The 20,714-nt window shown below is 46.2% G+C and overlaps 1 protein-coding gene across 1 annotated transcript in view; it reads right to left on the bottom strand.

Annotated features, from left to right (window-relative positions):
• Nucleotides 1-20,714, bottom strand: part of Atp6v0a4 (ATPase H+ transporting V0 subunit a4) — a 44,853-nt gene that overhangs the window by 2,063 nt on the left and 22,076 nt on the right. Inside the window, exons 12-18 of the mRNA XM_076860221.2 lie at nucleotides 19,378-19,535; nucleotides 15,728-15,821; nucleotides 11,665-11,783; nucleotides 10,036-10,252; nucleotides 6,376-6,477; nucleotides 3,485-3,601; nucleotides 148-265 (exon numbers count right to left, since the gene is read on the bottom strand). Coding sequence (XP_076716336.2) covers nucleotides 148-265; nucleotides 3,485-3,601; nucleotides 6,376-6,477; nucleotides 10,036-10,252; nucleotides 11,665-11,783; nucleotides 15,728-15,821; nucleotides 19,378-19,535 — 925 coding nt within the window. The remainder of the gene's footprint in view (nucleotides 1-147; nucleotides 266-3,484; nucleotides 3,602-6,375; nucleotides 6,478-10,035; nucleotides 10,253-11,664; nucleotides 11,784-15,727; nucleotides 15,822-19,377; nucleotides 19,536-20,714) is intronic.

The following is a 20,714-nucleotide window of genomic DNA, read 5'->3' as shown; positions in this document are numbered from 1 at the left end:
ACTACACTAAATTAATTAAGGAATCATAAGTACATGGTAAAATATATTAAAACAGCATTCCTCTGGCAAACACACCACAAGTAACTCAGGGAAGGCACTTCTGCCTTCGAGTATGCTGCATGTAGCTCCCAGGGAAGATTGACTCACGTGCATGAGCCAAGCTGAGGGCCCAGAGCCGGAGGTACGAGGCCGTGTTGGAGATGCAGCCCAGGCAGTACTCAATGGTGTGGATGGCCTGGTGGACGAAGATGTCTCCAAAGTTGAACTGAAAGAGAATTTTTTAAAATTTTATGAAGTACTTTCTTTTATTTTTTCATATCGACAACCTTAAAAAATCTTTTTTTTTTTTTTTACTTTTTGAATTTTTGATTGATTTGGTAATTGTACATATGCAATTATTGCAAGACAGGCAGTCTGATATCTCAACACATGTATACAACATGTGCTGATTGAGTGAGGGTAATGAGCATTTCTGCCTGCTGACCAGTCCTGCATCTTTGGAGCCTTCAAGCTCCCCTCTTTGAGTTCTGCATAAAATGGGTAACAGGCTCCTATGAACTGCAGTCACCGTCCCTGCTGTGGAGCACTGCAGCTCATGTCTTCTCTCTGTGTCTTGGTGCCTATTGTCCAGCCTCTCCGTTCCCCTTGCCCATGAAAGGTGTTGCAAATGAGGTTCAGATGAGCAAGTTGTGTGCTCTGCTGTTGAGACACTTCAGGCTAACTCAGGGAAATAAATATACTTGAGGAAAACTAGGACAAAGTAAGGTAGGGTAAGCATGTGGTGACATTTCCCAGTGATAGCAGAGAAAGCTAAAAGAAGGATGGGCAAATGGTTCCTGATTAAAAAAAAAAAATTTCTAGGAAGAAAAGAGTAGATGGTGTGAAATATCATTAAGTCAAGTTTGGGAGAAAACAATGTGGCTGAAAATGGAAGTTTGTTTAGGTGAAGAACCCGAAGACAGTGCCTGGTGGTTGAAGTTTTTGGAAGGCCAAGCTCTGGGGAGAGTTGAGAAGTCGGCCTGGAGTCAGTGAGGTGAGCAGACACCTGGGGGAGGTGAACTGGCAGCTTCGTGGACTGGAGAGGAGCGGCCTGTGGGCAAAAACGCCGATGTGGTGATTGGCTCAGTCCCTCAGGCCCGAGGTGAGAGGGTGGCAGGAAGCCACAGTGGCTCCTTTGCCTTCCATCACGCTGACACGTGGGAAAAACAGTCCAGGCCCTGACCTCGCCTCAAGTAGCCCACGGCCCAGCAGGGAGAAGGTGCTGGCAGCCAGCACAGCCCAGGATGGAAGAGCAGTAACCGGGACACACAGCAAACATGGGAGTGGGACACTGTCCCTCCCACCCAGCTGGGGCCAGAGCCCTACAGTGCTCTGAGGCCATGGAGCCACAGTGGCCAGAAGAACAGCACCTCAGCGATGGAGAGAGCAGGGCGGAGGTAAGCAGCTGACCCTCGTGTGGGCCGAGCTTCTGACGACAGCGGCCATATGGGAGAATGGTTCGGCACATGGGAAAGGTGGAACTGGAACTCAGGAGACAGACACTCGGGACATCCATGGAGGAGCAAGAAACTCAACAAGGGACGGGTCACGGAGGGAGGCGCTCTCAGCCTCCAGAAACATCTTCTTTCAGGGATGGGAAATAGAAGAAACCAGTGAGAGAAAGAAAGGTCAAAGGAGCTGAAGACATCACAGCGCAGTGAGCCAGCTGCAGTCAGTGACAGACAGACATCTGGGAGGAATGGGGGCCACAGTCAACCATGTCCCAAGTAATAGAGAGAACCCACAAAGGCAATGCCTCTCCACTCAGCCATGGAACTAAAGGCGCAGGGCTGGGCAGGGATGGAGTGCATAGAGTCAAGATAACGGAGTGGGCCTGGCTTTGGCCTGGCTCCTGGGAGGGCCCCTCTAAACCCGCGGCATCTCACTAGTACAGTGCCTGCTACTCATGGTGGGTGCCTGATGGACACCAGAGAGTCCAGCCATGTGACTAGAGGGCTGGGCTGATCTCCAGGGTCCAGAGGGAGATAGGACAGCAGGCCCCTGGGGTTATGTCCACATAATGAAGTCCCCAGGGAGGTGCCCAGGCTGGCAGTCCTCCCTGTGCATGTTGTCACACATCAGTGCCGGGAGAGGAAGGCGTCCCTCGGGCACAGAAGCTTCACAGTTGGAATCTCCCGTCCCTAGATCCTGCACTGCTGGTCTCTGCCTCTGCCTGGCTCGGATTTGCATCCTTTTGCTACAACAAAATATACTGTCATGTGCAGCAGCCTCCTGAGTCTGTGAGTTGTTCTATAAAGTGCTGAACCTGGAGGAGTCTCAGGGTTCGCCTATCTTGGTCTGAGGAGAGGGTGGTTCTGGTGACGCTCATCTTGTGGTGGGTAGGAGTGCAGAGGTGGCCGTCTGAAGGATTGTGCTCTTAGCTGAATCTGGCCAACTCCTGGTGGGGGAGGCACTTGAAAGGGAAGGAGGGCCAAGGGAGGGAGACCAAGCCTGATGAACCCAGGCTAAGGAGCCCGTGAGAGGCTAAGGAGGACCAAACGAGGACAGCCAGTTCATAGAGGAGGTGGCGGGTGGAAGCTGCCTGGGAATACGTTGAGGGCTGGAGGAGAACAGGTGAGGGAGGTTGTCCTGGGCAGGCTGGGACTTGGGTGGGTTGGCTTCCAAAACACTCCACCACATCGGACAGAGGGAGTGACACCAGTAGCCACTGTCACGGGTTACTCTCCGTCCCCGGAACCTTGTGGGGGAGATTTCCCACCATCCTTTTTTTATTCATTCTAATTGACCATCCATTTGTTTAAGTGATTTCTAAAGTAATCACCACCACGAAGGGAGCCATGTATGGCATCTCTGGCCTCATGGGGAAGAGTTCCTAGTGAAAGCTGCAGTTGGGACTCATCTGAAGGAATGTGGACAGCGTCCCACAGGGACAGGGCAGGAGGGTCGAGAACAACACAGTGCACAGACTCATATAAGATAAGGGTGGAGATAAGTGACCACAGTCGAGGAGGGCAGAGAGGAGGCAGAACAAGGAGGCTGTGGCCGCCATGTATGATGATGTAGGAGAAGCCAGTGGGAATCAACAATCCACTTCAGACTTCGGTATCTGAGGCTAGAAAGGGCTCTGCTGTCCTTGAGGAGCACTGATGGGACAGAGGAGAGTAAATGTGGTGGACTCCCAGGGGACCTCAGCACCAGGTAGGCCCTTCTGTTCCACTAGATCCCCCACTCTTTCAGACAGGGCAGTACTGGGCCAGAATCCTAAAATACCCCCAGATGGGTTGGTAAACAGCTGCTCTGATCCTCAGATAGTCCTCCTTCCCTGGGACCCTCCAAGACTCAGGGGCAACAGAGCTGAGGCCAGCAGGGTCCCAGAGCCTCCTAGTTCAGTGCCTGTGTCCAGGGTCAGTGCCCACACCCCGGTGACTGTTAGGACAAGATTGCATTTCCATAATCGGTCAAAATGGGAAGCCTTCCAAGATACCTCCTCCTCGTCGTCCTGAGCCTCCTGGGCACCCGCAGAAGTCTTCTGGCCAGCAGGACTGGAGTTGCCACCTTCAATGTCCTCTGTGGCATTTTCTTGTATCATTAATGACTGCAGCTATCATCAAGCAAGGAAACAAAGAGAGTTCTAAACTCACCCTTAGAATCATAACAGTGCTGCATAAAATAAAGGTTCCTGTTGAAAGTCGGCTGTGCATCCAATACTGATCTAAACTCTGTATTATCCTGCTAACCCTCCAAAAGGATTTCATATAAGCATAATTATCACCCTATTTCACAAAGAAGCAAGCTAGCACAGAAAGGTTAAGAAAGGTACCCAAGGGCTGGGGATGTGGCTCAAGCGGTAGCGCGCTCGCCTGGCATGCGTGCAGCCCGGTTCGATCCTCAGCACCACATACAAACAAAGATGTTGTGTCCGCCGGAAAAAAAAAACTAAAAAATAAATAAAATTCTCTCTCTCTCTCTCTCTCTCCCCCTCTCTCTCACTCTCTCTTTAAAAAAAAAGAAAGGTACCCAAGATTACACCATTATTAATGCTAGTCAGTGAGAATCAGTATCAAACCCAGGCCATCTGAAGCCACAGCATGTGATTTCCTCCATAGCCACACTGTGCACAGTCTTTACAGAAAAGTGATTTGTGTGCAAAAGAAGCTTCCTACTGTTAAAACAAACACATCCGATAGATCAACTTTGACATAGTCTTTGACTCAAACAGCTAGTTTTCTATGGGCAAACTTAAGATATAGTAATACATATTTCCAACAAAAATATACTTTTTTAAAAAGAAAGGAAAAAGGTCAAGGGAAAGTAAAATCTAAGTATAACGATCCTCAGCACCACATAAAAATAAAATAATGGTATTGTGTCCAATTACAACTAAAACAAAATTTAAAAAAAAAAGAAGAACTGGAAGTAGTTATTAGTTCAAATTTTGATTTTTCCAGATTTTGGAATATTTACATGTATATAATGAAATATCTCAAAGATAGGATTCAAGTCTAGATGCAAAGTTCATTTGTGTTTCAAATACACCTGATATAAGTAGACTGAAGGTACCTTATTGGTATCTTCAGAGCGCCTGCATTTTGGCAGAGATCCACAGTGTGATGTCAGGTGTGGGCTTTTTTGCTTATGGTGTCATGTTGGAGCTCAACGAGTTTCCAATCCTGCACCAGTTTGAGTTTTCAATTTTCAGATTAGGGATGCTCAACCTTAGTCCTTTCAAGTTACTATGGAGCTGAATGTCCCACATCTAAAGTTGTTCCTGGACGATTTCATAGAAGGAGTATTGCAAATTAGGCTTTAAAATGTCTTTACTTCTTTCTGCAATTAACATGTGCAGGGATCTGGGCAGGGGTAAAATTGAAAGTCCATATGCCATTTGTGTAAATATTTATAAGTTTACAACACAAATATACTTTTTTAAAAAGAAAGGAAAAAGTCAAGGGAAAGTAGAATCTAGGTAAATCACCTTTCAACTGGGCCTGGTTTCAACTGGGCTTCAGACCATCTGAAGCCAGAGCAGGTGACTTCCTCCATAGCCACACTGTGCACAGTCTTAACCGAAAAGCAATTTGTGTGCAAAAGAAGCTTCCTACTTTTAAAACAAACACACCCGATAGATCAATTGTAACTTTGGGTTACAATTGTTGGGTCAAACCAACAAACTCTTAAATAAAAACAAACAAGTGTTCTTTTCTCAGTCTTTCTCTCTATCCATTGCCCTCCTGAATTATATTTGAGGTCAATATCCAACACAGATTTTAGAAAAGTAGGATTTAATATGAATATATCTACATCCACTTGGGGCAATGCGAACTTAGCACATTCCACTTGAGCCTTTACTCTAATGGAGAAAGCAGAGAATAATCTCAAACAGCACGAGTGTGTCAGAGCTAGACTCTGGCGTCCCCTGGGAGGGGTTAATCTTCCTAAATCCTATTTGCTTCAGGTGGATATTAATCTTTTTCATTCCCTGGGTAAATCTGAAGCTCAGGAGCCATTTAGACAAAAGGAGGAAGTAGGCAGAAATGGTATTTGGCACAGGAGGAAAATCACCAATTAATAAGAACTGACTTTTTTGAATTTCCTTACTACTCTAGTTCCCTGACACAATCTGCAACAGAATGTGGTAAAATCTTTCTATATATTTGTAGTAGGGATTGAATCCAGGGTGCTCTACCTCTGAGCTACATTCCTAGCCTTTTAAAAATTTGAGACAGGGTCTCCCTAAGTTGCTTAGGACCTTGCTAAATTGCTGAGATGGACCTTAAACTTGCAATCCTCCTGCCTCAGCCTCCCAAGTTGCTGGGATTACAGGCATGTACCACCATGCCCAGGTTACTATTCATTTCAAAAATAAAACTATATTGGGGGCTGGGGATGTGGCTCAAGTGGTAGTGCGCTCGCCTGGCATGCGTGCGGCCCAGGTTCGATCCTCAGCACCACATACAAACAAAGTTGTTGTGCCCGCCAATAACTAAAAAATAAATAAAAGATGTTGTGCCCGCCGATAACTAAAAAATAAATATAAAAAATAAATAAATAAATAAAACTATAGTAAATTTCTCCTGTGTTCAACTATTAAGACAATGAAGTTCAGTATCTTAAAATCATTAATTACCCCTAGATAGCACACCTACTCCGTGAGCAAAGTTTTCGGGGAACAAAGATTTAACGTGTTTGGAAATAAGAGGATTAGTAGGCAGGGGACAAAGAGGGCCCAGGTGTGTCTCTCCTGAAGGAAACATGTCCCTGGACAGCCCCCACATCCCTCAGGCCACAGAACCCCAGGCTCCTCTCTCAACCCTAGATTTCCACTTCCAAGAAGCCACACTGCAACCACAGTGAGTGAGTAAACCCAGCCCTTACCTGGGCCCTCCGATGGTTGGCTCTGAGAATGAACGGCTTTATCAGAAGCATCCACGGCACAGAAATCAATGCCATGATGACGAGGAAGGTCTGGACTTCTCGCTGCAAGACCAAAATGATGGGGAGGGGAGGGGGGGAGGGGGAATAGTCATTTCAGGAGCACTTTAGAGATCTAAAGAATTCCATGTCTATTCAACCTCAGATCTGGAATACTCCTGTTGCAGATAGAGAAATGTCGGTGCCGTGGTGCCCGCGGCCTGGGGTAGGGAGAAAGCTGGATCTGCTTTACTCTCTACGTAGCCCTTATCCACACTCACACCACACGTCACCAGCCTTTAAAACAAGAAGTGCTGTGAGACCCCTCACAGAGGCAGCTCTGTTTTCTTCTCCTGATGCTTTAACCTGTTCCCTAGGCTGAGATGAAAACTGCAAGTCCCATGACCCGCCGCTCACTCCATAGTAACCAAGTTCAGTGATTTTATATTTTCAGTGCTAGAAAATGATCCAAGGTTTCTTGCTCCTTCTCTTAATAAAGAATACAAAAGCTCCCCACAACCTCCACCTGCCTTTCCTCCTCACTCTGGGCCAGTTCCCCGGGGGCAGGCACCCACTGGGCCCTCGTGGTGGTTTCTCACAGCTCACTTTGGAGCCGGGCTTCCGTGGTCCTCTGGCCTCTGCTGAGTCCCAGGAGAGATCCCTTCTATCGTCCTGCTGCATCTTTTGGGTTTGGTTTGGGTTTGGGTTCCAGGAATTGAACCCAGGGGCGTTTAACCACTGAGCCACACCCCCAGCCCTTTTTATATTTAGAGACAGACTCTTGCTAAGTTACTTAGATCCTCACTAAATTGCTGAGGCTGGCATTGAACTCGTGATCCTCCTGCCTCAGCCTCCTGAGCCACTGGGCTTACAGGTGTGCACCACCACGGGCCGGCGGCTGCTTATTTCCTTTCCTATCCTCCCGTCCCCACCTTTTTCTTCACACACACTCCAGATCCCAGTTGTGAGGACTAACATAAGAACCAGGTGGTCCCCGGGGCTGGGTCAGGGATGCTGAAAGGGTCTGGAATGAAGTGAAGGAAAAGAAACAGCATTTTCGTGAGCCTTCGTGCTGCTTCTGCTGTTTTGACCGCCCGCAGTGCAGGCTGGGAGACAATTGATGCATTACCCCAGTGCTAACGAGATTGACCTGGACAACCGTGGGACACTATCTGTTCAATCTTCCATCTCACGCCGTTTTAAATGCTCAAAAGAGGATCAGCTTCGGGCCTGCCCAGCCTACCTCCTGCACGCAAAGCTGCCCATTGCCATGTGTCCCTGTTTGTAGCAAGGCTTGTCCCCTGATGATGCAAAAAGCACCTGGCTAGGTATGCGCAGGAGTGTCGCTGTCCCTGCTTAACATCCAAAGACAGGCAGGGCAAGGACATGGAGCTGCATGACCCCAAAATGAGGTTACAGAAACTTCGAACTGTATGGAGATGATGAATCTTAGTCCTCGGGCGAGGGGAAAACAGCCTAGTAGTCCCAGGAATGTTTTTGAAACCAAAAAAGTTGGGAAGGCAGCCAGGCATGGTGGTGCACGCCTGTAATCTCAGCGGCTCAGGAGGCTGAGCATGGCAAGTTCAAAGGCAGCCGCAGCAAAAGTGAGGCACTAAGCATCTCAGTGAGACCCGTCTCTAAATAAAATACAAAACAGGGCTGGGATGTGGCTCAGAGGTTGAGTGCCCGAGTTCAATTCCCAGTACCAAAAAAAAAAAAAAAATGTTAGAAAAGCCACCACTGTGCAGTACAGGGAGCACGTTCCAGGCTAAGGGAGGATCCTGGGCTTCATGAAAGCAGTTAACACGTGAAATGTTTGGCCACTCTCATTTTCTGCCTGAAAGAGACTAGTCTGGGAAATCCAGGTAAACTTCCATTTTTACTTCAGCACTGAGCAAATGATCCTTCGAAGAACACTTATGCGCGCCAGCACTCTGGGGCGGCTCAAGGCTACCACTGTGTTCAACACAGCCAACCGCGGTACAGTAACGGGGCTGTCAGAGCACACTTCTTCACAGATTTCGTAAAATCATTCCTCACAAAAACCCCATCATGAGACATTTCTCTTCTTATTTGGTGCCTCCGTGGAGGAGGAGAACAGCCAGGAATCAACTCAGGAGCGTGACTAGGGAGGAGCGTGAAGTCACATCTAACCAGGACATCAGCCAGAGCAACCTCTGGAGGACTCTACCCCAAAGCGCCACCTGGCACCGCCACAGAGCTCCACCCAGAGGGATCGGCAAAGAAGCGGGCCCTCCTTTGGTGGAAACCTGCGGGCGTGCTCTACTACTGCGTTAATCACTGGGAGAAGCCAGGGAAAAAGAACTATTTGTGTTATCAAGTAATTACTGTGTTCTTTTTATGTCTGGGTCTGATGGATGGGACATTTATACTTTTTCAAAATAAAATACACACGACCCTCTCTATCTGCAAGTGCCATATCCACAGACTCACCAATGACAGATCAAAAATATTAAAAAAGAAAATACATAGACTTTTCTCTCCTTGTCATTATTCCCTAAACAAAATAGAATAACAACTATCTACACAGCATTTATATTGTATCAGGTACTATAAGTAATCAAGAGATGTTTAAAATATGCAGCAGGAGGTCTGTAGGTTATGTGTTACAGAAGGGACGTGAGCACCCATGGGTTTGATATCCACAGGGGGTGAGGGGTCCTGGAACCAGCCCCCCACGAACACAGAGGGACGGACGGCTGTATTAAGCTGATTAAGAGTCTAAAAGAAACAGGAGACGTTAGAGTAGCAATAAAATCCAACTGTTGGAACATGCTGTCCATGAAAGAAAATCAGAAAAGTGAAGGAAAAAAAAATCTCTAGCTGCCGTGGAGCTGAGAACAAAAACCAGAAACTGAGGACCAGTGTGAACAAAGGAACAACTATCCTCCTCCTCCTCCTCCTCCTCCTCCTCCTCTCCCCCCACTCCTCCACTCCTCCTCCTCCTCCTCCTCCCCTCCTCCTCACCCTCCTCTCCCCCCACTCCTCCACTCCTCTCCTCCTCCACTTCTTCCTCCTCTTCCTCCTCACCACTCCTCCTCCTCCTTCTCCTCCCCCCACTCTTCCTCCTCCTCTTCCTCCCCACCACTCCTCCTCCTCCTTCTCCTCCCCCCACTCTTCCTCCTCTTTCTTTGCCTCTTCCCCTTCCCCTCCCTCTCCTTCTCCTTCCTGCAGTTCTGGAGATTGAATCCAGGCCTTGCAAGGGCTCTATAGAACTTCCCTTCTTGATTCTATTCTTGTGAACTTTAGCTAGAGTTTGCTTTTTAGATACAAGATTATTAAATTTTAAGGTGCTATCTTGAGCATTTTATTGTTTGAAGCAGGCTGATTATTTTCTTTTCTTTTTTTTTTTAACACTCAGTTTTCCACCCTCAGCAATAACCCCTTTCGCCTACTACCCCAACAGGGAGGGCTGGGGCCACACAAACTCTCAGCACCTGTTCATTCCTGTAATTTGAACCTTTTGAAATTTAAACTTACCATTCTTCCCTGGTGGGAAGACAGCTCAGTCTTGTAAATAACTGCTCCCTGCCATACTCTAAGACTATGAGAGAGATTTGACATGATCAAGCGGATGAAAGGATTCTTGAAAAACAGAAGTACCTGATGACTGTACAGGGGCGCGTTGGAAGGGTCATCGTAGTCGAACAGGAACATGTTGATAAAGTGGATGAGGATGCTGGGGGCATGCTGGGACACATGGGCATCGTACTGGCACCATTTGAAAATGATCATGAAAAGCAGATACCCGAACAGGCACAGGATAAAGATCAGCTCAGGGATGAACTGCAGAATGATGTTGAGAGTGTTCTTGAAGTATCTGGGGGGTCGAGAACAGACACACGAGACAGAACATTGAAGGCACACTCTCGCTGCAGTATACTCCCCAAAGCACAAGATGTCGTTTCTTTCTTGAACACGGCTATCAAACAGCCATGCTCCCCAGGTGAGCAGAACTCATGGGTGCACAGAAAAGAGGAGCAGGAAATATGGGAAGTGCTTTTGCACAAAAGACTCAGAGATAACCCAGGTCTAGAAGGCAATGTATTAAGCAAAGGTCATGCTTTAAATTGATCTTTGAGAGTCATGAAGAGAGGGGTGATTTGGCCACAGCTTCCCATGCGGACCCGGCTCACAGGATCACACTTGAAGGCAGAAGGATAGAATAATTGGGATTTGGAAGCTTTTTTCCCACGAATGCTCTGACAAGTCAGCAAAAAATGGCCCATGGGTCATATCAAGTCCTTCACTTGTTTTTATACAGCCCAGAAGTTAAGTTTTTGCTGTTGTTTTTACATTTTTTAATGGTAGGAGGAGTCAAACAAAAGAAGAAGAATATGTTATGATATTATATGAAACTCAAACCTCGGAGTGCACATAAGTTTTATGGGGAACATAACTACAAGCATTCCTTTAGGTCACATCTATGGCTGCTCTCGTGCCACCAACCCAGAAGGAAGAAGTTGCAACTGAGACTGTACGGCCTGGAAAGGCTGAAATATTCACTCTCTGGCCCTCTACAAGGAAAGTTTGCCAGTGCCTGTTCTAAGAGAGAGTCCTGCAAGGCTAAGAGGGGGCTCCCAAGAGAGGTCAGAAGGGCCCTCGAACACCTGTGGTGGGCCACACGCACAGCACCGACAGCTGACAACAGTAACAGGGTGCTGGTTAATTTGCTCCTTGAATATTTCTGTGACTTCAAGTCAGATGCCATGTCTGCAAGAGGTACACGGAACAGGTACATTTGAAGTTATGTTCCAACATTTATACTTTCAGCACAAATAAGTTGAAGAAGCTTTCCAGTGATGGATCTTGAGAGAAAGAGAAAGAAATAGACAGACCAACATGAACACACAAAGGGCAGAGAGGCTTCCAGAGTGCAGAATTCAAGAGCACCTTGGCCAGAAGGCCCCCCTGGCCCACTGGGTGGGAGCTAAGCCTGACTAGCACCAGCCTGGACCTCTCAGGTTAAGGGCTACAGGTGTGCATGCTTCTCAGCCTCTTTCTGAGCCTTTAGTTATTTCTGAAGTGGGGGGGGGTGCTCAATTTCAACAGACTCTGCTCAGCACAAATAGGTACCACTGTTTCCAGCCACCCCACTCGCCCCGGCCTGGCAAGACACGCAGGGAAGCATGGTCTACAGGAAGGAGGCCTATACCCAGGGTGCAGGGCCAAGCTGGTGGCCCCACCCCTCCACATCATCAGTGTGATCAGAGGGTGAATCAGGAAACTCACATGTGATTGAAGAGGCTGAGAATAACACCAAAAACCATTTGGACAATTCCCAGGATGACCGACATCTTCATTTTATAAGAGTTCAAAAATGTGAGCTTGTTGGAGGCCAGGTTCCAAATCTGGAATAAGAAATGTGACAAGAAACACGTGAGAGAGAGTTCTAGAAGTTCTACTGGAGCTGGGGCTACCACAAGATTCTCCCAGAAGTTGTTCTGAGAACTACATGCTTTTAGGCTCCGGAAAGGGAAAGGACCGAGCCCATTATCAACGCAACTAGGTGACAACAGTACCAAAATCATCATCGCCATTAATAAAATATCAAGTTGCTGATAGAAAAAAAGGGAGAAGAATCCTATATGACTTTTCCCCTGTCCTAAATGAAAAGATTAACTGAAACACTAAGGAGAGGTCTCAAACTTGTCTCGGTTCCCTTAATAATAGCTTGTAGATCCCTGGCCCAGGATGTTTTCAATATCCACTTCTTGTGAGTATGAGTGTGAGTGTGTGTGTGTGTGTGTGTGTGTGTGAGTGTTATCCTGGGGATTGAACCCAGGGGTGCTCTACCACTGAGCTGCATCTCCAGCCCTTTTTATTTTGAGACAGGGTCTTGCTAAGTTGCTAAGGTTGGCCTCAAATTTGTGATCTTCCTGATTCCACCTTCTGGGAAGCTGGGATTATGGGTGTGCATCATTATTACTTTGAATTTCTATAGCATTTTATATTACAAAGCATTTTTTTCCCAGGCCCTTCTCAAGAAGCCACTCCTACAGCCAATCTTTATGAGCACTATGGGTAAGACATGGTTCCTACCTTCTCCACCTGTCCAGGCTTGCAAGGTGGGGGACATGTGTACCCACCCAGCCCAAAACAAGACAAGTACCCAGAGCAGTTGGGGGGCTAGCTAGGGTCTCACAGTGGTTAATAATCCCCAACGCTTAAGTTTCTCTTTCTCACAGAAACCTCAACTCTCCTGTGGTTTCCACTCCTACCCCTATACAAAAGACTCCAAAACCTTGCTCCTGCCCTTGACCCCACTTTGGCACATCCCAAACTTCCTACTAGACTCAGCCTCAGGGTTTACAATGCTGAATCTCAAAGGTAACAAAATCACAGGGCCCCTCACCTCCCCCTCTGAACAACTTTCTCCTCCAAAATACTCTGCTTCTGTTTACGGCCAACATCCAAGTAGACAAAGCCTTAATATGTATCCATCTTGCCTCCTCTAACGTGCAGGCTTATACACATAGGCACACATGAACACATGCATGTGCATGCATGCACACACACGCGTACACACACACACACACATACACACAGAGTAGGACCTTCATATCACTGATTCTTTCTTTGCAACATCCTGAGCAGTGGCCAGCTGGACAACCCCCAAGAAGCTGGTAAGGATGGACGCAGAAGGGACCCTCTAACGGGGGTCTTCTCTAGCCTCATCATCAGTCCTGGCATCTGAGCTGTGCCAGGTCTGCCCTCTGCCCACTGCCTTTCATCCACCTGGTTGGCCCATTCCTACAGTATCACTCAGCATGGGGGTGGGAGTTACCAGCACACTGGAGATTCTGCCAAATCTGATAAGATGCGAATAGCTAAGCACCAAGCACACACAAAGCCCTTTAGATGAATTCACCACATTGAGTTCTAATAAATGCTCTATGGAATGGATATACACAATCTCAGGAAGATTAAGTTACTTATACACCTCAAAAGAAATATACAACAGCAACTCACATTAAGGAGCATTTGCCATCTTTATGTACCAGACTGCTCTGGGGGTTTTATCTGTAAAAATCCTTATCACCTGCTGAGCAGTCCTAGGAGTTAGGGCTGTTATTATATCTACTTCACAGGTGAGGAAACAGACACAGAGATGATAACTTGCTCAAAAACCACAAGCAAGTAAATGGAGAAGCCATGATTTCAACCCAGGCACTTTGATTCCAGAGCATGGGATTTTAACCACTGTGTGTCCATGATGAGCTATTTGCTTAGAAACATTTTCAGGCCTCTCAGTTATAATAAAGGCCAAATATTTTGTGATTTGATTCACAAAGAGATGCTGACACAGTTAGTAAATGTACCGTGGAAATTTACATCATGCAAAAAAGAACCTTTCATTAATTTGTAACACAAGTATTGACAGAGGCACAGAATATTCTGTTACTTCTGAGACACAGGATTGCAGGAACAGGAGAAGAAGAAAATCAGCTTTCTTTATAATATTTTGTACTATATAGATTTTTTTATAAGTATATGTTATTTTATTTTTAAAATTAAAAAAAAATTGTTTGTTATGCACTGGGGAGTAAATCCAGGGGCACTCTTCCACTAATTCATGTCCCCAACTCTTTTTATTGTATTTCAAAAAATGGTTTTGCTAAGTTTCCCAGGCTAACCTCAAACTTGTGACCCTCCTGCCTCAGCCTCCCAAGCCACTGGGATACAGGGGTGAGCCAATATGTATTATTTTATGATAAAATGATCAGAATTTTTCTTTTTTTCTTTTCTAGTGATGTTAGGGACTGAATCCAAGGCCTCATGCATATTAGACAAGTACTCTACCACTGAGCTACATCCCCAGCCCAAGACTCCAAATTCTCAAAATTCTAAATGTTACTAGGAAAAATTTTTCATTATTTTCAATGTCCCACTTTCTCTTTTACCTTTTTTTTCTTCCTTTACCTTTTTTTTTGTTGTTGTTGCTTTTCTTCCTTTTCTAACAACATATAGCCCCACTTTGTCTGAGGAGCAAATTGAGCAGACAGGATTTGCTACAAATGAGACATGGGCTGGGAAGGATGATAGGAACAATGAGATCCAAGCAAACGAGGATCCAGAGAAGGAGACCACAGCTTCCTCCTGCCCTAGGCTCCTCCTCAGTCTGCTTACTGATAGGGACATTCCTTTGACCACAAATAAAGCCTTCCAGTTTAGAAAAATAAGAACCCAAATTGGCTTCTAACACTTTGCAGGTTACCAACCAGTGTTCAGGGATTTTACTCCTGATAAAACGGAGAATGCTAGTGCTTCTGAGTGGCAAATATAGACGAACCCTGAGCAGTGTTTCTGTTTTTCTAAGGGTAGGCAGGTGGGAAGATAGTGGGAGAGCCTGGGAACAATGAAAAGACTACCCCAGATGGAAGAGATTAGAGAGCCATTTTTATAGGGCATTTGTTTACTCTCGACTGTTGGCAGTCAAAACTGAGGTCTCAGGTTCTCTCCCAGAGAGAACTGAGAAGCGTTTGCCAAGTTCAAGTCTACACTTCTCCTATTTGGAGCACAAGGCTGCCACCTGGTGGCAGTGTGCGCTGGACCCTGGAGCTTGGCTTTGTATGAACAGGCATGTGTATCTAAACACATTTTTTTTGTATGAACAGGCATGTGTATCTAAAAGCTATGCAAGGAAACACCTTTGTTTTGTTTGGCTCACATCTAGTTTTTTGAGAAATATATAACAAACAAATAAAAGGAAGTGTATACCTTTAAAAAAACTTGTATCAATCATATGCAGTAAAAAAAAAAAAAAAAAGCGCGAATCCATATTTTCTAGGAAAAAGAAAGATGTTACCCATTGCAAGAAAATGCAAAGCAGGAAACTTGACTAGGAAGCCAAACCATTTATCTTACTTATCTAATAGGCACAGTTTCCAGGCAACCAAGGGCTTTTTAAGGATTCTATCATTTTTTGTGTGTGGAATAAATGATGGAGAAAGAAGCGATGTTCAGGAACTGTGTGGAAAATGACCCAGGGGCTGGGAAGAGGTACAGCTAGGGCACTGGCTTGAATCCAGCTCTGTGTGTCCCCTCCAGCATGGGGGCTGGGGTGCAGAGCAGTGGTAGAGTATTGGCCTAGCATGCATAAAGCCCTGGGGTTCCATCCCTTGCACTGCAAAAACAAAACAAAATAAAACAGGACAACCTCAAAGCAGAATATTCTATCTCAACATGAGTCTGTTAGTTTGACAGGCTCTGGTGCTTTCTTTCCCTCTATTCGGAAAGCTTCTCAACAACACATTGTGCATCATAAATATGTTACCCAAGATGACGTCATTACCGGATCAATCCCAAATGGGTATGGATTTCCAGAATACACTCCTGGCGTGGCTGGATCCAGCTGTAAATATTCATTTCCCTTCATTACTTGAGTGCTACAGAGAAAGGGGAAAAACATAAACAAACAAAAAAAAAAATCAATCAGAAATGGAAAAAATACGATAGCCCCATCAGTCATAAACTTCCAGGTCAACCAAAGTCCAGCTGTTGGTCCGGGTCGTCAGTTTTGTTCATTGGATCACTTCAGGCCTGGGTATGGAACACCTGTGTGACAAGCCTGTCTGAGGAGCCAAGGCTACGGAAGTTTCCTTCTGCCCCCCAAGGAGCTCACCATCCAAGTTTCCAAAGAACTGATTGGGGTGTAGTAAAAAAAGAAAAAAAGAAAGAAAATGAAAATGTGAGGCACACACCTGTAATCCCAGCAGCTCAGGAGGCTGAGGCAGGAGAATCGCGAGTTCAAAGCCAGCCTTGGCAATTTAGCAAGGCCCTAAGCAACTCGGCAAAACCCTATCTCTAAATAAAATACAAAAAAGGGCTGAGGATGGCTCAGTGGTTAAGTGCCCCAGGGTTCAAAACAAAACAAAAATAAAAACTGTAGGGAATCAAAAAAGAGGGGCAATTAAAAAAAATAAAAGAGAGAGGGGAAGGGATGTTGGGAGCATATAGGAGAGAGAGTCTCCCCAGGGGACAGCTGGGCTGGTCATGAAGGATGAATGGATTCTCACACACAGATTTCCACCTCTGTGACCTCAGCCCTAAACGTATTGAGCCTAGTGAACGTCTTTAAACCTGTGTCCCATCTTCGCCCAGATCATAAACTGCAATAGGACTGTAACCCTTCAGGAAGGTTCCAGGGGACATGACCGTTAGAGGTTAACTCTGTAAGACCACGCCTCTGTGGAAGGGCCCTTAGGAATGAGTATTTGAAATAATGAACTCCACAGGCTGCTCAGAAATAAATTCCCTCCCTTCTGCAACAAAACGCTGGGGGTCTTAACCTAGGTATGGTGACACATACCTGGAATCCCAGTGACTCCAGAGGCTGAGTCAGGAGGATCACAAATGTGAGGCCAGCCTCAGCAACTTAGACCCTCAGCAATTTAGCAAAACCCTGTCTCAAATTTTTTTTAAAAAAGAAAAATTTAAACTAGAAATGTAGCTTAGAGGTAAAGCACCCCTGGGTTCAATTCCTAGTACCAAAAAATAAAAAATAAGATGCTAGGTGTCTTCAATAACAGCTGGGGTGTCAGAACACCTCACCATGCTGCCCCGGCCCTCGATACACAGCCAAAGCAGCTGGCCTGCTGAACCGCTCTGGACACAGCTACCCCTGACGGGAGGGAACTGCCCTGGCACTCAGCTAAGCCACAGTGTCTCCTGCTGAACATACACAACTTCACAGCCTCACAGAACACCAGCCTCAGACCAGGCCACCTGTGCCTATGATGGAGTTAGATAAAAACAAGTCAGACCCGCACACAGGCAAGAAGGACCTCATCAAACCACAAGGTAACCAGATGGCCCCACATCCTACCCTGGGCCAGATCCTCTCAGTCCTTCTAACCCCTCTTCCTGAAATGCCCCAGACTCCCAGGGTACACCCAACTCAATGACCACAGCATGCTCCTGGCCTCAGGTCTTCAGCTGAGGGACTCGGTCAACTACAAGGAAGCAGGCCCAAGACCCAGGCTGTGGCTAGGGACCAAAATCAGCTTGCTTGAGTACTTCAGTTTTGATGGATGACTGGAATGTCCTTCTGCCTACCTGACAGTGAGGTTCTGCTTTTTACTATCAACGATACTTGGGCCCGTGGCTGAGAGTCTCTCAGGCCAGGCTCCAGAGTCACTGAAGAGTCACTTGAATTGGGAAGAGGACATGCACATGGGTAAGAGAGCCGCAGTCCTACCTGCATCTACAGAGTGACACCAGCCAGTTAAAAAGGGCCTTTCACAATCACACTCTGGGGGAAATGAAATTTCATGTTGGAAGTTTGGTGAGATCATGTGGATTTAATACATTTCAAAATTCCTCTCTCTGTTTACAAGTTCTCCTAGGCATCTCCTCAGGATATTAATTATGATTTTAAAAAAATACAGACTTAGCTATCTGTATTCAATTTTATCCTTCATTTTTCTTTATCTTAATATTCCCATTCTCTCCGATAGGAAGTTAGGTCCATCAGAGAAACTAAAAGGGATGCTTTACAACCCCCTGAATTTCCTTAAATAGAAGTATTATAATCATCCCAGGCTTGGAGAGGCAGGACAATGTGCACCTCCGTCTTCACTTCTAGTCCTTCCTGTCAACTGGAAGTTCCAGAACCAGACAAGGAAACCTTACACTGAGTCAAAGAAGCCAGACAGACTGATGTTGGGAAAACGTCACCTATGATTTGTAGTTTTGCAAATCAGCCATGAATTACTGAGAGTGTCTCAGCCATGTGACTCATGCCACATAGATTCCCTAAAGAGCTTGCGACTGGGGAGGCTGAGGAGGCTGAAGCAGGAGGTTGAAGGCCAGCTTAAGGCCAGCCGCAGCAACTTAGCAAGGTCCTGTCTCAAAATAAAACTGAAAAAGGGCTGGGGATGTATCTCAGTGTAAAGTGTCCCTCGGTTCCAGTATGGTGGGTGGGTGGGGCCTAAGAATCACGAGGTTGTCAGCATTTCTGATTGACATTTCTGATTGCAGTCCACTACCCTCCAGGGCTCTTCTGTTTTCTCCCAGTTTCTCAAACTCTAAAATCTCTCTCCCTCCCCATTAGGAGTCCACATTCCTGAAGTGTTGTTTCCAGTCTGGTGACTGTTCATCTGATTAGCTGCTAAAAACCGTGGGGTGCATGTGAGAGGTGCAGGCTGTTGGGATCAGAGGGCTTCCAGGTCCCACTTTCCTGCAGCCCCCAGACCTCATTAGCTGCCCTCACCCCCCAACACCCATTCCCTCCCCACTCTGTCAGACACAGGCAAATACAGGAAGCTGGCATTGCAAAACTCACGTCTCCCTCTTTGCTTTTAACATTGAAGTCAAGCTGTCCTGAGTAGCCAAAGGAAATGCTCTGCTAGAGTATGGAGCCTTGAACACTGGAAATTGACACCATAGTTCAACATCTGTCTGGGCTTCTTTTTTTTAAATTTTTTTAATATTTATTTTTTAGTATTTGGTGGTCACAACATCTTTGTTTGTATGTGGTGCTGAGGATCGAACCCGGGCCGCACGCATGCCAGGCAAACGCGCTACCACTTGAGCTACATCCCCAGCCCCTGTCCGGGCTTTTCTTAAAGCAAAGTCTTCATTCCAAAATGCCTAAGTTGCTGAGGCTGGCCTTCCACTCTACCTCCAGCCTCTGCCATGGCACAGTATGCTTCAAACGCCACCATCTTTTCCAGGAAGGCTTTCTTCTATGATCCCTACCACTCGTTTTCCCAATTGCACCTGGAACATGGTTCTGGAATCGTAAAAGATATTTCTGTGCATACAGTTACTAGCATAGTTACTGAAGAAGTGGTTCAGGCTTTGTACCCAAAACTAAATTATGGACTGAATTTGGAGGTGTGCCCTTAAGCAGTGCCAGCTAAGAACTTTCTGGACCATGAGGACAGCTGCTGGGGCTATCCGGATGGCCAATGAGTGAGCCATCTCATTCTACAAACTTACTTCCATGTACCATTTCTGAACATGGGCTGGACACTCCAGGAGGAGCCGAAGATGTTGAAAGACTTGGAGAAGCAGTCATTGTAGATCAAGCCCGTGTAGATGGAGAAGATGCCCATGAGTAGGATCAGATAGCGCCCGTTGAAGAAGGTGTTCCAGATCTGGCCCCAGAGAGACAGAAAGAACATTTATCAGTGGACTCCACTGCAGATCTCAGAGAGGAGAGTGTTATCAGAAGTCTCCAGCGTCACTAGTCTGGGGGTCCCATGGAGGGGACCTTGTGACCAAGGCAGACACCAATAATCCAAAGAGGAAGATCACACATGCCCTGATTTTCCTGAACTTACATGGGTGGATCAGAAAGTCCTAGGCGTGGGGATGTGGTAGAGCTTTGGCCTAGCATGGGCAAGGCCTGAGTTCCATCCCCAGCACTCCAGACATGAAGGAAAGAAGTTTCTAGACTGGTATTTTTTAACATGGAAACAAAAATATACAGGCTTCATACTCTTTCTTCCAGTGTCTACTTAGAAAGTGAACTGAAGCCGAGGCCTCAACTCTAAGGAAGGGACTTGAAACTGGCTGTTGCCTCGGGTCCCTATAGAACGCAGCACTGAGCTGGCCTCTGCCGGCTGCCGGTTCATGGCAAGTCAAATCTACACTCATCTGGGGTCTTGTGTCATGAGGCTGTCTAACTCACTGCAGGGAGGAGAGCCCTTTCCCGTAGCACTGCTTGAAGTGTGTCACTCATTCCAAGAAGTGCCCAAGTGTAACACTGCAACTTGAGTTGTTTACTGTAGAAAATGACATCTGTTAAGCTGGTCATGGAAAACTGCTGGTCATAGGTTGACCTTGCCCACTGACCTTGCTGATGATTAACTCATAATGACCTCACCAGCTAGCTCTAATTGACTCAACCCGTGATTAGAGTTTGCAGCTATTTTCATAATTCAGCTTGGTCGATGTAGCTCCATGAACACAAAGCCATTTACTGGTTAGCTGATAAACTTTGAACCAGTGCAGCCCCTGAGTTGCTTCAATCTTTGGAACACTGTAAAGGGACCTTGTAGGAAGCACAGAAACCTCAAACATGAATGAAGCCAAGCCTCAGTATTCAGAATTTCTCAGGGTCTCCTAAGAGTTCTGGCCACAGGCTTATAGAAAAAGGGTCTTCCATGAACAAATACTTACGATATTTTATGTTAGAAAAAGAAGTTACAAATTATATGCACTTCTTGATGCTAATTTTTGAAAATTATATATTTATGGATAATCACACACACAAAAGATGGAAAGACAGCCAAAAACATAGATTGTGATTTTTCTGTAGGTGGTTAGATTGT

This window comes from Callospermophilus lateralis, chromosome 1 (assembly GCF_048772815.1).
Source record: "Callospermophilus lateralis isolate mCalLat2 chromosome 1, mCalLat2.hap1, whole genome shotgun sequence".
NCBI classification, from domain to species: Eukaryota; Metazoa; Chordata; class Mammalia; order Rodentia; family Sciuridae; genus Callospermophilus; species Callospermophilus lateralis.
This window is presented reverse-complemented; position numbering and strand designations above follow the sequence as displayed.